The sequence below is a fragment of the Ornithorhynchus anatinus genome, chromosome 13, assembly GCF_004115215.2.
Source record: "Ornithorhynchus anatinus isolate Pmale09 chromosome 13, mOrnAna1.pri.v4, whole genome shotgun sequence".
Lineage (NCBI taxonomy): Eukaryota > Metazoa > Chordata > Mammalia > Monotremata > Ornithorhynchidae > Ornithorhynchus > Ornithorhynchus anatinus.
In genome coordinates this window covers 15,802,186-15,819,301 of record NC_041740.1, presented here as the reverse complement: position 1 = coordinate 15,819,301, position 17,116 = coordinate 15,802,186, and the positions used below count along the sequence as shown (strand labels likewise).

At 39.9% G+C, this 17,116-nt stretch overlaps 1 protein-coding gene across 3 annotated transcripts in view; it reads right to left on the bottom strand.

Moving 5' to 3' along the window:
* Nucleotides 1–17,116, bottom strand: part of ODAD2 (outer dynein arm docking complex subunit 2) — a 132,141-nt gene that overhangs the window by 96,307 nt on the left and 18,718 nt on the right. For all 3 annotated transcript variants that reach the window (XM_029077607.2, XM_029077609.2, XM_029077608.2), the window contains exons 4-10: nt 15,483–15,678; nt 13,021–13,127; nt 12,686–12,822; nt 10,149–10,265; nt 3,327–3,511; nt 2,375–2,476; nt 12–156 (exon numbers count right to left, since the gene is read on the bottom strand). In XM_029077607.2, coding sequence (XP_028933440.1) covers nt 12–156; nt 2,375–2,476; nt 3,327–3,511; nt 10,149–10,265; nt 12,686–12,822; nt 13,021–13,127; nt 15,483–15,678 — 989 coding nt within the window. The remainder of the gene's footprint in view (nt 1–11; nt 157–2,374; nt 2,477–3,326; nt 3,512–10,148; nt 10,266–12,685; nt 12,823–13,020; nt 13,128–15,482; nt 15,679–17,116) is intronic.

The following is a 17,116-nucleotide window of genomic DNA, read 5'->3' as shown; positions in this document are numbered from 1 at the left end:
TACTTTCTTACCTTTATGTACTTCACTAGTTTCTGAATTTGCCAGTATTCAGATGGTAAATCAGTGTTTCCTTCTTGATGACGTTCAGGTTGTTCATTTTCCTCCTCACTCTCTGAGGAACTCTCACTTATATCTTCACACTTTAAAGAACTTTTACTAAGAAATGAAAAGGGAATGTTAATCATTAGTTGTGGGAGGCCAGGTACAGAGTGTGGTCACTGTCCTCTAGAAGCTTACAATCCTACAGAAAAGCCATATACTTAATTACGGCAATATTGATCAAATTTAAGAAATTTAAAATTGCAACAGTAATGTATCATCAACTCTGGGAAGGAGATCCCAAAGCAGGATACTGATATCAAGCCACTGGTCCAGGATAAAACAACAGTATTTACTGAGCACTTACTGTATGCAGACCACTGTACTAAGCACTTGGGAAAGTACAATATATTAGAGTTGGTAGACATCATAACAATCCTAAGTACCTGATGAGATGATTAAACTGAAAACATATTGTTAATTATGCTCTCTGGGTACTGAGCTACTGGCACATGGGCAGCAAGGGGATCAAGTCCCAGAATGAAGCTCTTCTCTGACAGTGCTAGGGTTAGTTATCTGAATTGTGACAATTAGTCACTTTTTCCCTTGGGAGAGAGAAAATGGTCCAATCCATTCCAGTTAACAGTGGCTCCTCAGGGCCAGGACTAGTTTAGATCTTTCTCTGACCCAAGGTCTCTGGGGAATTGGAGTTCAGGTGAGACTGTCCCCCAGATGAAACCAGACCCTCTATCTTCTTCCCTGTTTTTAGTACCAACATCCCTCTTGGGAGGGACCAAAACTGATGGGTGTCTATGGGGTCCTCAGGACCAAGGGTTTCAGAGGACTGAGTGGGGTAGTAACCAAAAAACCATTTGGGCAGAACCTCACTGGACCTGGAATTCTTGGAAGGCAAAGAGTGAGGCAATGGTTTAATGGTTCTAGTTTGCTTCCCTGGAATACAACTGCATAAAACAGGACCCTAGTCTCTCAAAACAGGAAGTCAATACCTGGCTCATCCATCCCAGAACTCATAAATTCAGGAGGGTATGAAAAGCCCTAGATAACAGTGACCTGAGTGGGGCAAAGCCCAAAATAATTGGGGTAGGAGCATTAAGAGAGATGGGGGAGGGAAAGTGGAAAACTATTTACAGCTCGATCCCAGGAGAACACTTGCTCCCATGGCACTGGAACCTGATGAAACAAAGGTACTCACTGTTGGATCCAGTGAAGCTGATGATTCCAATGGTAATGTTCTGCCTTCAAATTTTCTAGATAGTAACATGTAGCTTCAAATCTAATAATAGTATCTTAAAGAGGCAAATATCACTAATCAAATTGAACCCTACCCTCCACATTTGTAGGCAGTTTGGTTGTGTATTAGAGCAACTCAAAAGAAGCCCAGGTCACCCTTGTTTTGGAGTAAGGAACCCCAGGAGGTTCCTTCAGTACTGTGCTTGCCTTCAGGACACATCCAGGTTGGGTCTGGAATTTTGCGACTGACTGCTCCTCAGCTCAAGTGGAAGAAACTCAATTAGAGCTCAATTAGTTCCAGTGTAGAATGATTCAGACCCTTCCTAGCTTATGGCCACTGGGTAGTTGAGTACTCTTCATTTTGACTTTCACTAAAAAGCCAGTTCCTAAAATTAGAAATCCCATTTTCTTTTTCTCTGCCATAGTTGTTCTACATTCATTTCCACTGATTACCTCTTTGGCATCTACTTTAGGTTTGAGGATCCCTTTTCTAATTTCATAGCTTCACATCCAGTCACACTCCTTGGCAAATGTGAGAATGTTAAAGTGAGATCAGCTTAGACAACATGTAACCCACAGCTGACCCAAAGCCATGTCTGGATCCTAGTGTGAGTCCCATCAATACCGTAACAAGACTAGAAGTTAATATTTATGCTTACTCAAAAATTCATGTGATGGGTCATTTTAAAATTCCCGTAAAGTGGAAGGTAACACAATTCACTCTTAAGTATTCTAAGTAGCCACAGTACTAGGAACCAACTGTGTGGGAGGCTAGAATAATAAGGTGTGCACAGTACCTGTGTGTCTAGATAATGTAAATCCCTCCTGTCTGGTTTTGCCTACGTGAGGGTCTGGACTCTTCTAGAGTTAAAGACTAGGACTGGAACCTTGCAGGCCCTGGGAGAAGATCCAGGACTGGGTGAGCAGCAATTTGCTAATTCCAAGAATCAAGCCCAGGGATTTGTCAACCTAGAGAATTGGAATTGGTGGTTGTGGCATACTCATTTTGGCTTGAAATATTTACAAACCTAAGACCACTTCAGATACATGTGGCAATAAAAATAAATATAGAACCAGAGAATACCTTCTTGAAGTTAACTGTCCTTTTCCAGTTCCCGGGGTAGTTGGTTTGATGTCTGGTTGGAGATCCTTCTCTTCTTTGGTTTCTTTTGCAGAACTCTTTTCACTGAAAATATTTTTTAAATTACATAACTATCTTTACATTGATGAATATTACATAGAAGTAAATAACTTCATAACATTATAATTCCCTCAAAGACTGTGATTTTTTTGACTTTGGATGCTTGAAAGAACAAGGAATTTGAGTGAGAACAGACTGGCTGAGTTTTAATCTAGGTAGGCATGTGCTGAGACTGGTTAAACTGACTCTTTGGAAAGAATGCACAGTCCTCTCCAAGGTGTGATTCAGGGTAAACTGATGTTAATCTAAGGAACCTTGCTCTCTGACCTAGCACTATCCCAAGGAATGCCCATGGTACACTGGGTTGGGTCCTTTTGGTTCTGAGAATCTACAAGGGATCAAGAAAATCTGGGGGCCTATCCTGCATTCTGAGTAGCTCTGGTGAATTTTTGAGAGGACTGTGGATCTAGATTAACTAAACTCCTAATTTTGAGACTAAATGGAACCCATGAAAGGGCCTGAAATGATTTTCCCCACTCTGGGATTCTCCAGACTGAGTCAGCCTGGACCAGAGCAAACCTCCTAGAGTAGCTGTGTATTTCCTATGCCAACTCTAGGCCCACCGGAACATTCTAAGGATGCTCAGGAAAACCCTCTAGCTTTCCCAGATTTTGGAGCACCTATGAAGGTAAACACTTTGTGCCTTAATACACGAAAAATAATAGACACCATGGCAGAAGGTTAGAAACAGGTGTTTTTGGTTGTTGTCTTTTTTGGACATTTCCCCTTTAAAATTCAAAAAAAATACATCAAACAATGGAAATCAGACAATAGTTTGGGTGTCACTGCAAATCAAAATGAAAATACTTTCCCCAATATTAAAATTGATACATACTCTTGGCGACCAGGAGAGATCCATTTTAAACTTGTTTCTAATTTTTTTGCTTGTTTTTTCAAAGAACCCAACATACTCTTTTCTGGAGAAACAAAAGGTTTTGAGATGGGACGAGATTCTTCAGCATCAACTGTTTCTGCGAGCCGATCCTTTTCACTTGCTTCCTCTTCAAAAAATCTATAATCCTGAAACAAAAAAGAACTTAGATTTGGATGAATATAATACTTCATGAAATAAAAACAAAATACCACTTTAAAATAAAATTACCACCTAAATGAGGCTTTTCTGTACCTTCTGAAAAGCAAGCTTGCTCTACTCTGGAATTAAAATGATATTACAGGAGACAAAAGTCGTGAACTAATCAAGTAGGAGTCTGAAGCAAGTTGCATATTATGAGTTTAGGAAGTTTGAGTTTACAGGTCAGTGCATCCCACTTGCATGGTTATTAATTAATGGTATTTACTGAGTGTTTACTCTGTGGTACATTTTGGAACTCCACAGTATGCCTCAAAACCTCTGGAATGCAACTTTTTTTCATGTTATTGTGCATGCATGGCAAAACCAAATACACCATGATTTCACCACAGCATGGGACCAGTGGTCTTGGAGTACTCCAGCTCAGCTCTCTGTCAGGAAGCAGGAGTACCCACTAAAGGCATAATCTATGATGGGTATACCCACAATTGAAGATTAGAAAGTAATAATAATAGCATTTGTTAAGTGCTTACTATGTGCAAAGCACTGTTCTAAGCGCTGGAGATGATACAAGGTGACAGAGTACAGCTTAAGACCACAAAATATTTTTGTCTTCTGAGGGAGAACAATTAGATAGCAAAGCACCTGTGTCTTCAATACATATAACACTGAGAGTACAATCTCAACCATCATCTGACTCACTCTAGACACCTGGTTTAATTCAGAACATTTCTTTTTAGTATATGTAAGAGCTGAGAAAGCAAAGTTGGAGTATATTTGAAAAGAAGCATCCAGGTTCTCACCCAGATCCTGGCCTCTTTAGTCTCATCCCTAATTTATTTTAATAATATGTGTTCCTTTACTGGGATTCCCAGCCTTCACACCCTTAACCAAGCCTTGGCTCTTTTGTCAGTTCCAAACCTCCTGCCTGCAGAGTAATTAAAAAGTGGGCCTTGGGGAGCATGTCTGAGAAAAAAGAGGGGCTAAAGTGTGAGGTGCTGATTTTAAGGGAGGTAGTGCTGGGTTTCAGGTGACTCCAGAAGCGACTGGTGAACTGCACTATGGACCATGCCTTGACTAAGGAATATCTGGACATTCTCATATCCAAATTGTGCCTATCTAGAATAATTCTGAAATATGAGTTACCTGTAATCTCCTGAAACAAATTTTATCAATCAGTTGCATTCAATGACAGCACTCACTGTGGGTAGGTCACTGGACTAAGCACTTGGTAGACTACAACGTACTAATATAACAGAGTTGGAAGACACGTTCCCTGACAACGAGCTTAGCTTACAGTCCAGAAGGGGAGAAATATTAACTGTGTAACAGGAAATTTAAAACAAAAGTGTAACATTTTTGATATTAATACACTTTATAAAACCCTTTTTTTGCCAGCTGTCCACAGTATTAAAACAGATAGAAAGGCAGAGTTCATTTGACACTGTACAGGTCAGAGAAAATATTATTCATTAGGCTTCTGACCTGCATACCGAACTTCTAGATGAATTCCAACATAGAATTATGCTAGGTGGTTTCCACCAATTCTAAAGATCTACCTAAGCCAAATTATTATAACTTGATATTCACAACAAATGTTTTAATTGCCAGCTGCTGTTCATAAAGCCCAGTTCAGTTATTGGCACACTTCAGAATATGGTAAAAAAGCACTGAGGCAAAAACATTCAGGAACTTCATTTCAGTAAGTCTGTATTAGTCTAAGGTTAAATATAGTGTTTATAGTATGTTAATCACTTAATATCATTAATAATATTCAGCTTCTGGCCAACTCTGTATCCTGTACTTGGGTTTAGCCAGTCTTTCTGCAAACTCATTTTGCAATGTCCATAATTGGGCTATCTTGCATTTGTCCCTAATGAATTTCCTCCTATTTTTACATTCTTCTAATTTAAATGACTTTGAGTTTACTCCACTACTCAAAAAGATTAGCAATCTGACTCAATTAAGGACTATATGCCAGTCTGATGACTGTGCTTGATTCTCTGTGCGTATTTTTTATGGTATTTGTTAAGCACTTTCTATGTACCAGGCATTGTAATAAGTGCTGGGGTAGATACAAGCAAATCAGGTTTGACACAGCCCTTGTCCCACATGGGACTCACAGTCTTAATTAGGAAAATGAGGCATGAGAAGTTACATGACTTGCCCAAGGTCATTCAAGCAGACAAGTGGCAGAGCAGGGATTAGAACCCAGGTCCTTCTGATTCACATACCAGTGCTCTATCCACTAAGCTAAGCTGCTGGTGCTGAGAAAGGAAGTGGGCCAAGGACTAATCTCTTTGGGTCGCCACTCTGTGTTGCCCCTCTAGACACCTGTGCTCCCTCCAGAACAACAGTATAGCTCCATCACACGTCCTAGCAAATGACTCTGCAGTATCTTAGAAATTTTTCACCAGGGTCTTCTGATTTAAGTATTTTAGTTTTCTTAATTCCTTTTAACTTTCCTTTGCCCTTTTCCAGCCTTCTTTTCCAAGTGGGACTTGTCCTAATCTGCTATTCATTTTTGAGTTGTTTATTTAAGTGTGTCCTGTCTGAATCCAAGCTATTGTAGTAATCATGAAATACAGATGTTTTATGCAGCAAAATATTTATGAAATGTAAACTTGCATTTGGATACAATTATAAGACAATGATTTCTGACTAAATGGCTACACAAAATAAATTTACATTTGTCAATGATCATTTATTAATTAACAAAACAAAATTTGAAAGTTATTTATCAACACTGTTAGCAAGAATTGTATTCTATAAAATTATATTAATGTTTAAGGAAAACATGTTTGTACTATGAATGCTTTCAGATGGCATTTTTAAATATCCTAGCTATATAAGAGAAATATTTTAAATCTCATGGGCAGAATGGAGTTGAACGTAACAAAACATTCAGTACTATTCAGCCCCACTTGAAGAGCAATGGGGATGCACGACAAATACAGAACAACATTTTTTGGAAAGTGACAACTATTAAAAGCACTCAATGCATTTTGACAAGAGAAGTCCTAAGCTCAAAAATCACAATCTTCAAACTTCAAATGTAATTACAGTAATTGAAGATAGTCGAGTAATACCGGAGTTTAAGTCATTCAAAGTGACGTTTATCGGGGATGAAAAGTGATTTGGGCACAGGAAGAGAGTGATGAGCGTGTACTTTTTTTTTTTAAAGTTTGCCTAAGAGATTGCAGTTTCAGTGGAATGAAGGGGTTGATAACCCAATTACAGTGGGTCAAAAAGAGAGCTGGTGAAAAGGAAATGAAGGCAGCAGGTACATGGGATTCATTCCAGGAGTCTGTATATGGATGGAAGCAAAACGATGGGGTGGTAGCTAGATGGGGCTGTGTGATTGAGAGAGGACTTTATAAGTGTAGAGGAGAATTGATCATGTTTAAAGGCAGCAACCATCAGAGAGTAAGTAGCTCAGTTTTATAGTTTAGACGTTAAATTTCATTCAGTAGTATTTATTGAGCCCTTACTACGTGCAGAGCACTGTACTAAATTTAAGATGCTGGTGGTTCCTGCAAATGGCAATGTGAGATTGTAGGTGATATTTTAGGTCAGGGCTGGAGAAGTACATTTGGGAGGCATCTGCATAAGAAGGTTGCTGAAGTCATGGGAGTGAGTGAGCTTCAGAGTGAGAAGAGGCTAAGAAGAGAAGGATTAAAGGGAGTGTGAGAAAAACCTGTAAGGAAAAGCTAGGACTTTTAGGAGGTGAAAGATGATAGGATCAATGTTGCAGATGAAGAGGGTGAATTTGGATTTAGAGAGCAGGGCTTTAAAGCACTCACTCATCTTGCTCCCTCCTACCGTACCTCTCTGGTTTCCTACTAAACCCAGCCCAGACAATTCACTCCTCTACCGCCATCTCTGTACCTCGATCTCAGCTATCTCATCATCGACCTCTCGCCCATGTCCTGCCTTTGGCCTGGAACTCCCTGCCCTTCGTATCCAACAATCACTCTCTCCACCTTTGAAGCTTTATTAGAAGCAGATCTCTTCCAAAAGGCCGTCAAAAAGTAAGCCCTCATTTCCGTCCTCTTCTCCCACTCCCTTCTTTGTTGCCTTTGTACTTGGATGTGCACCCTTTATTCACCCCTCCCTCAGTCCCATAACACTCATATATTCATAATTTTTTTCTTTACATGAATGTTTGTATCCCCTTCTGAAGTGCAAGCCTTTCATAGTATTTGTTAAGCGCTTACCTTGTGTCAAACAGTGTTCTAAGCGCTGCGGTAGTTAAAGCTAAATAGGTTGGACACAGTACCTGACCTCCATGGGTCTCAGTCTAAGCAAGAGGGAAAACAGGTATCCTCATTGCACAGTTGAAGAAACAGGCACAGAGAAGTTAAGTGACTTGCCCAAGGTAACAGCAAAATAAATTGGCAGAGCTGGGAGTACAGACCACTGAGTTGGGAGAGCAATTAATAAATTCATTATTTAGTCTCTCTCAGACAGCTAGACTGTTAATTGCACCTCCTCCCTCATCTCTTTCTTTTCAGACACAGGGGTTGGGTGTGACAGCTCTGGCCCTGGCCAGCACTAATAGGGAAGCACATCTAACGTGTGATTAGTGGCAGAGGAAAATGGCCTCATGAGAATGTAAATATGTGGGACTGGACTACACCAGAGTAAAACTAAATGCTAGAGTAAAGTCAATATATTTTTTTTATCCAAGCTCATTTTAAAATCCTAAAAGTAGCCAAGGACACTTAATATGTTCCCTGAGTTTGCATAGTAGCAACATTGGCTGTGCGAACTGAAAGCATATGTTTCAACTTTGACATTTACATCAGGAACAATTCTAGTAAAAAGAGGTCTTTCTTTGTTATTTCAGTCATAAAGACTAAAGTTTTAAATTTAAATGCTTTTCACTTTGGAAAGGACTGAAAAATAACACAAATGTTAAAAGACTGTATTTTTCTGGAATAATGTCTCATCATTCATAAGAACATAAGATTATAGAGATGTACAAAAGTCTTTTTATACTAGACATGAACATTTTCAGTTGCACTTTGGGAAAAGGCCACTAAGGGAAATGGGTGAAGCAAGTGCCAGATCTGAATCACTAACTTATGGCTCAGAAGCTGCTGCTTTTCCCACAGCTCTGGAATTGGGTAGTTTTGTATCATTTTGGCTACTGCCTCTATTGCATTTTTTTATGCTATTTGTTAAATGCTTATTATGTGTTAAGCACTGTTCTAAGCCCTACTACCGTAGGGCTACAAGTTTATCAGGTTGGACACAGTCCTAGTCCCTTATGGAGCTCACAATTACAGCTGAGGTAACTGGGGCACAGAGAAGTTAAGTGACTTGTCCAAGGTCACACAGCAAGTGGTAGAGCCAGGATTAGAAACCGGCTCCTCTGTCTGACTCCCAGGCCCAGGATCTTTCCACTAGGTCACGCTGTTCTATTGCCTCCGTTACCATTACTCCAATATTCTGCCTCCCTAATAAAACTGGCCCTTAAAGACAGGCAGGGCAAAGTACAGCGGGGAAGAGCTGAGGAAAGCTGCAAGGCCCCAGAAGCAGTGGCATGGGGATGCAGGGCCCAGGGAAACCCTCTATAACAAAACAAAAAGTGCCTGAAGCTGACATCCTAGGTAGGATGACCTGACATTTGCAGACTTATGAGTTACCACATTGACAGAAATATAAAAGTTAAATAACTTTTGGCTATTTCACTCTATGTAGAACTCCACTTCAAAAAAAATTAATCTCTGGATACACTAAGTTAGCCAAATAATGCACTTTTATAAATTTTCAAAAAATAGATGGCTTGGTCTCATTCATTCTTTGGCTAAGAACTGTGTGATGTCGAACCCTGAAGCGGACTGGTTGGAAGATGGAAAGAGAAATATGGGGGAAGAAAAGGGATAAAAAACCCAACCACCGCATATCTTATGAAGGAAAGAGGGGAGGCAGAGCTCCACTGGGGCTTTCTGGGGGGAATATGCATTCACTAACCAAAAGGTGAAAATTTCACCCACCCCTGGCATGAAGCTAAGCTTTCATAAGTAATTGCTTAGACTCCAGTCTCTCTCTGCTTTTTCCTGTATTGGACCCTGCTATAAGATATGCCTTCTGCTTTGATCTCGATCTCACTTAAAGGCTCTTATGGTTTTTTAAAGGCTCTTAAAGGTTTTTCCTCTTTGCTTTAACCAATACCTGTCGTAAAATAGGCCAGAGACATAAGGACATACTTATGGGATTTATGGGATTTATGATTCTATCCTTCTTTGGGGAAAATACCCTTAGAGAAAAGTGTTCATGGGCTTTAGGCTCTGACCTGATCACATGGAAAGAGAGCCCCTGAATTCAGTCAGGCTTTGTATATATTTAATTTTAAATCTCACTTTCTGAATCTCCATTTGACTTTCCTTTTGCATTCTTTTCATTTGCAATTGGACTAAACAGTAGTAGACGACCATCATTCTGTCTGAAGACCATTTCAGCCACGTTTTGAAGTTTCAGAACTTGGTCAGACTTTCTCCCTCCCCTCCTTTCACTCCTCCTGAGAGTTGATACTTCTACCCCTCACTCAGTAGAAGTCAGAAAGCAGACCCCAATCTCACAAATCATGCAAGTACACAAATATAAAATACCCAAACATACCTGTTTGTTCATGTTTTCTGAGAATTTCGCTGATTTTTCCCGTAAAAATGAGACGAGATCTTTAAAAATATCGCTTTGTCTCTCATAATTAATTTCTTCATTTTCTTTTTTCCTACCCTTAGAAAGTAAACAATGTTTTAAGTTGTCAGCAATATAAGTTTGCACTTAAAATATTCATTGTATAAACTAGATAATTGTAATACAAAGAAAATCACTTTTATAACTTCATCCACCATATCCACTTCTCATAGATGTGACAAAAAAGAGATAGGGATCACCCCAACTTTGACTCCAAACCACTTTGGAAAAAAAAATCTACAGTTCAGGTCAAGTTCAGTGCCAGAGAAAACATTAAAGCCTTACAATGGTTCCAGTACTAGCACAGCTAGGGCAGTAAAGGAAGCCTAAGGAAACCTTATGATCTGAGCTCTCCTCTGACTGACTGACTCCAAAATACAAGGAAGAAACACAATTCGGGGCCACTCCAATCACTGGACGAAAGGAGCAGCTGAAGAGAATCTCTCACAGGGCCTCCCAGAGCTGTTGGAATTACCATGGTGGATACCCCTAAAACATCTCTTTCAAATCCCTTTCCTTGCCTCTCCTTACAGTTGGACTAAAACTAGCCCAGCAGCATTAAATAAGAATAAATGGCATTTACTGAGCACTCACTGTATGCAGAGCATTGTACTTAGCACTTGGGAAAGTGCAATGTAACACAGATGGTAAATGTGATCTCTGGCCACAAAGAGTTCACAGTCTTCAGGGATTAATTACAGATGGGAAAATAGAGGAGTGTAAGGATATGTAAATGAGCTGTGCTGTGGAGCTGGGATGAGTATTCAGGTGCTTAAGAGGTACAAAGTCAAGTGTCCTGGTGACAGAGGGGGAATGGCAGTACAGGAAATGAGGGTTTAGTCAGTGAAGGCCTTTTGGAGGAGATGTGACTTTAGGAGGCTTTTGAAGCGGGTAAGAGTGGTTTTCTGTTGGATTTGACATTGGGGTGTGGGAGGTGTTCCAAGCACAAGGGAGGTCATGAACAAGGGATGGGTGACGGAATAAACGTGATCAAGGTAGAGAGCAGGTTTGCTTTAGAGGAACACAGTGTGCAGACTGGATTGCAGTAGGAGTTCAGTGAGGTAAGGTAGGAGTGGGAGACCTGAATATGAAGGATTTTATTTTTGATATGGGCAGCCATTGGAGGTTTATAAGCCATGGGGAGATATGAATTGAGCAGTTTTTCAGAAAAAATGATCTGGGTAGCAGAGCTCAGTATGGACCTGAGAGGGGAGAGAAAGGAAGCAGAGAGGTTGGCAATGAATCAGGGCAGGAATGAATAAGCGTGTGGATCAGCAGGATAGCAGTTTGGATAGAGAGGAAAGGACAGATTCTAGAGATGTTGTGAAGGAGGTGAGATACGTTCACTCAGAAGCTACTGTGTGCATCCTGGGAGGGAGAGGGAGAGTTTTGGCTTGGGAAGGCTTATTTTTCTTCTGCCTCAGACAAACCTGAGATGTAATCTGATCCTTTCACCATGACTGTCCTGGCAAATAAACAGCAGGAGCAGTAATTTAAAATCTTTCCCCCCCCCCATATAGGTTCTCCCAACTGGTTCATCCAGTACCACTTCCATTAGCAAATTGGGTATGTTGGGCCTGACTGCCCCTCCCATCCTAAACTCTTATTTCTTTCTTCCTCTCTCTTTTAACTAGGCTCCCAAAAGAAAGAAAAACTATGAAAAGGAACCACCATCAGGCAATTCCCCACTATGAGCTGCAGTACAGCTTATCCATCTCTATTTCTGCCGCTTTATGTTTTAAAATGAAAGTACCTGGAGGGCAGGGCTAGTCACTTAACTTCTCTGTGCCTCATTTACCTCATCTGAAAAATGGGGATTAAAACTGTGAGCCCATGTGGGACGTGGACTATGTCCAACATGATTAAGATGCCTAATCAGGCCTAGATGCTATGAGTCCCGATAATACCCTTTCAGAGTTAGAAACAACAGAAGCTCTGGTAAAGAAAACTGGGGGACTTTTGGCTTACATATAATAATAAAAACAATAACAATATCACTTGTTAAGCACCTACTATGAACCATGTGTTGCTTTAAGCTCTGGGCTAGACACAAATTAATGAGTTTAGACAGTCCATATCCCATATGAGGCTCATAGTTTAAATAGGAGGGAGTGGGACTGAATCCCCATTTTACAGATGAGGTAACTAAGGCACAGAGAAGTGAAGTGACTTGCCCAAGATCATATAGCAGACACTTCTGATTCCCAGGCTCGTGCTTTTTTTAGTAGGCCATGCTGCTTCTCTGATTATACCTCAAATATACATTGCTTTAAAATTTAAGAAAAGCAAAGCTTATAGATGTGGTTCTTCTTCAACAACTCTCAAGAAGTGAGGGATTAAGAGAAAGAAGGGCAAGGAGCAGTTAAAGGGAGATATCACTATGTTCTAGAAATTCACTTCTGTAGGACTAGTACCATATGGGAAGACGTAAGGCTACATTTAATCAGATTATGACTTACCCCATTTAAAAATACACCTGCTGTACTGCAAGTGAGGTAAAAAGGATCAGTGTCATGTGTCTTCACCAACAAATAACAAATTTCCCCATGGACTTGCCTCCAAGGTGGGGCACGACATCCATTTGAGAATTCGTACTCTACAAAAAATTGACAGTAGCAGTGGATTTAATCTAAATTTCCACAAAACCTTGTGGCTTCATAAAATAAAGCAATTCAATATTAAGCTGCCATTTAAATCCTCTTTAAAAAGAAAACTGAAATCTGGGCATTTCAAATATTTTAAAAAGCTTTCTATGAAAATCTTCCTATTAGAGTGTAGTAAAAGAGATAGGAACCTGATGTATATTCAATAGATGCCAAGACTGTTTCGTCTCCTCCTCCTGAGAAACGCTGGAGCAGCTCTACATCGTTCTTAACAGTCACTGGGTTTAAACGTACTTCTCTGTAATTAAAAAAAAAAGTCAGAAACTACGTTGGGCAGTTTTGAAGGAAGTAACTTCCTATATGTCTATTTTTCCCATGAACTTGTACATTCCCTCATAGAAGAGCCCTTGGGCAATTACAGCCAAATCTCAGTTATCTCCGTTAGAAGGCAAAGACTAATATGAAAAATGGGATCAAGATAATCCAGTTCCTATCTTCTTTCCCACAAAACCTCTTGTCAAAGCCATTAATAAATTCACTGATTTGAACTATACTTCCTCCCTATCTTCCTACACTCATACAAATGAGATTCAAATGAAGATCTTCATAAGCCAAAAGGAAATAACAGAAGGGAGAAAGAAAAGGGAAAGGACCAGGTCCATCATACGTCAAACAACCAAAAATTAGTCATAAGCTTCTCTCTGAAATTTATCATAATTAGCAATAAAATCACCTATTTCCCAAAATACCTGCTTGCAGTTTAGAAAAGAAGCCACACAGAAGTTCCTATTGTTTATAATGTATGAACCCAGTCACTTTTGATTCTAGTTTATTTTTAATAAATCAATCTGAATCATATATCTGAATCAATCAATAGCAATTACTGAACACCAGATGGGGTCCCTGGGCTCTAATCCTGGCTCTGTCAATTGCTTGTTGAATGACCTTGGGTAACGTCTCTGTGACTCAGTTTCCTCAACTGTAAATGGGGGATTAAATATCTGTTCTCTCTCCTACTTAGACTGAGCCCCAAGTGGGACAGGGCCTGTGTCCAACCAGATTATCTTGCACCTATCCAAACACTTAGTGTGTGACACAAAGTAAGTGCTTAAATACCATAATAATAATAACTGAAACAAATCATTCTTTTTGGGTATCTGAATTAATCTTTTCAGGTCAGTAGAGCACAATTTGGAACATTATAATTTCACTGCAAATAAATAGTACCCTAGGTTGAGTCCTCAAGCTCCATTCAGTTCACTGGTCCCACGCTTCTCAAACCTCCAAGCTGAGACAGGTCGGGTAAAGCTGAATACGGCTGAATATAGACGGGTCCCTCTTGCTCTCATCCATTTAGTCTGGGAAAACTGTAGCACTGTGGCTTCTATACAACTTAGTGGCCTCAGTCACCAGGTTCTGTAGATGCAAGCGAGGCCAGGGAGGACCTGGGGCCCAAACAAACATCTTTGGGAATTTTTTTCATTTCCGGCCGATCATTACCTTAAGCAGACCCTGCCAACAAAGACTGGAACTAGCTCTCCTGATTAACAATATGATAAATAGGCAGCTGGACAAATGGAAAATCCCTCTTAGATTACGCATCCCTGACTATGTAACACAGAAAGGCTGCATAAGCATAGATCAATCAGAATTGAAAAAATGCACTAGTCATTTTGTTGCTTGGAATTCTTTCAAACTAAACATAACTGTAGATATATTTGAGCATAAAGCTACTTAATTTTTTTCCAATTAAAATAAGTAGTAATTCATGTTCACATTGCATTCATTTTCAAATTTTATAAGATTATTTGATAAATTTGTATGCTTTCATAACAAAATAAAAAGCAACTAAAATTCTGAGAATTTGGGGGATTTAGTACATCAAACAGAATACTCCTGACCATTTTCTCTTAAAGAAATACTCCCTCCCTCCCTCCTATCTATCCATTCTCTTATCCTCTGACACTCCAGTTTATAGTTCATCCTTCTCAAACATTCCTTATCAACTTTTCTGCCTTCAACTCACGGCTTACATCCTTCCTCCTGCCCAAGGAACTCGCTCCCTCTTCAAATATACCAGATCTCAGTACTTCCCATCTTCAAAGACCTTTTGAAATCTCATTTCCTTCAGGATGATTTCCTGGATAATTCTTTTATTCTCTACCGGTCACATCCTCCTAAATTAATCTTAGCCATTTTTGAAGCACTTCAGCACTTTTACACAAAACTTCTCGTTGCATTTTTGTTCAGATTGAGTTGCATACTCTAAGCACTTCTTTCTATCTGTAAACTGTTTTGGGTCTGCCATTGTATTGGCTCCCCCATTAAAATGTATGCTTCTTGAGGACAAGGACCCTATCTTCTTCCTCCTCCACTGTACTATCTCAAGTACTTAGAAAAGTGCTTGGAACAGAGCAGGTACTCAATAAATACTATTACTTTATTAGCACCTTCAAATATGTAAATTACTACAGCATTGAAAAACACTCAAATCTGCAAATATGTATTTTGTGTTTCCTGAATTAATGTTATTATAATTCTAAATAGAATGCCTAATACCATTTTTTTGTCTTTTTTCCTAGAGTTTCCAAATAAAATTTTGATGATAGATTTTCCTTATACAAAATTTACTATTCTGTAACAAAACACTTACAGTGAAACATGTTTAAGGGAACTGTTGAGCAGCTGCATATCCAGTTGCTGAAGCAGAAGAGAGATTTTCATTTGAATCTCATTATCTGGATCATCATCTTTTTTCATTTTATCAAACAAACGAAGCATAGACAGATCTTCTCCTTCCACCGTACCATATCCAGGACCTAGAATTTTCACAATCGGGTCCCTGTTGGCTGCCAATAAAGTATATGTTAATAAAAATAAACCTCAATAAATTAACCTTTTCAAACAATTATATATAGTTTTTTTTTCAACTTTTGAGAAAGAAGTACAAGTTTCCATTTAAAATAACTTTCTCTTTAATGATCATGTCTCCTAAGGCAGATGTAGTTTTTAAAAATAATATCCAGTCCAAAATTAGGCTTGTGACGAAAATCTGCACAAGGCAAACCTAACATTAGGCTCCAACCTAAAGTTAGAAGGGATTGTGGCTTGCAGGCAGGACTAATGTGTCTAATTCACTTTCCAACTAGGAATCCTGACAGCAGCACATTGGCATGGGTAACAGGCTGCATTTTGGGGTTTTCCACTTAGGACTAGAAACTGCCTGGGGTTTAAGCATCAAATAATCAATGCAGAACAAGAGTCGGCAACCATTTTGTGCTGAACAAAATGAAATCTTTGAGCAGTTGATATGCAAAAAGTCAGTCATATCATTTATACACATATTAAGGTACTTGCATTGTCATTTTCCAATGGGACTTGGAAAAAGTGGGAAAGGAGAGGAAGAAAGGGGGAGGAGGAAGGGGATTTGGGAAGGGTGGAGGATGGGCGCCAGAGTTGCAAAGCCTCAGGCTTGCTCGTCGCATCTCACTCAACAACTCCACATCTACGTAAAGCTGCCCTAGTCTTTGAACATATGCAGGGCGGGGTTCAGTGTCTTCTCCAGCGCACCTTGGGGATCCACTAGACTGTAAGATCACTGTGGGCAGGGAACACGTCTACTAACTCTGTTACACTGTAATAAATCGATCGCATTAATTGAGCACTTTCTATGTGCTTGGGAGAGTACAAAGCAATAATTACCAGACACATTCCCTGTCCATAAAGAGCTTACGGTCTAGAAAGTGAGAACCATTTATATGAATAATTAAAATATATAACTTGAAAATATGCACATAAGTGCTGTAGGGGTGGGAGAATATCAAATGTCCTAAGATCACAGATTCAAGTGCATAGACAACACAGAGAGAGCAATCTGGGGGAAAAGAGGGCTTATTTGTATTCTCCCAAGCACTTCATATAGTGCTCTGCATAGAGTAAGTTCTCAATAAATGTAAATGATTGATTGTTTGATTCATTCATTCAATCGTTTTTACTGAGCGCTTACTGGGTGCACAGCACTGTACTATGCGCTCGGAACGTACAATTGGGCAACAGATAGAGACAATCCCTGCCCAATAACGGGCTCACATCCACAATAAGCAGATGAGGCTTATGTGCCAGGCACAGGGACCCAATTCACCCCCAGCCCATATCTTCCCCAGGCCTCCTCCATGCAGCCCAGCCCACTATTGCCACAGTGTGTCTGGCACCTGACGCAGGGGATGTTCTTGCCCCCAGCCCCATGGTTGTGGGGAGGAGGGAGCGGTGAACAATCCCTTTCCCTGC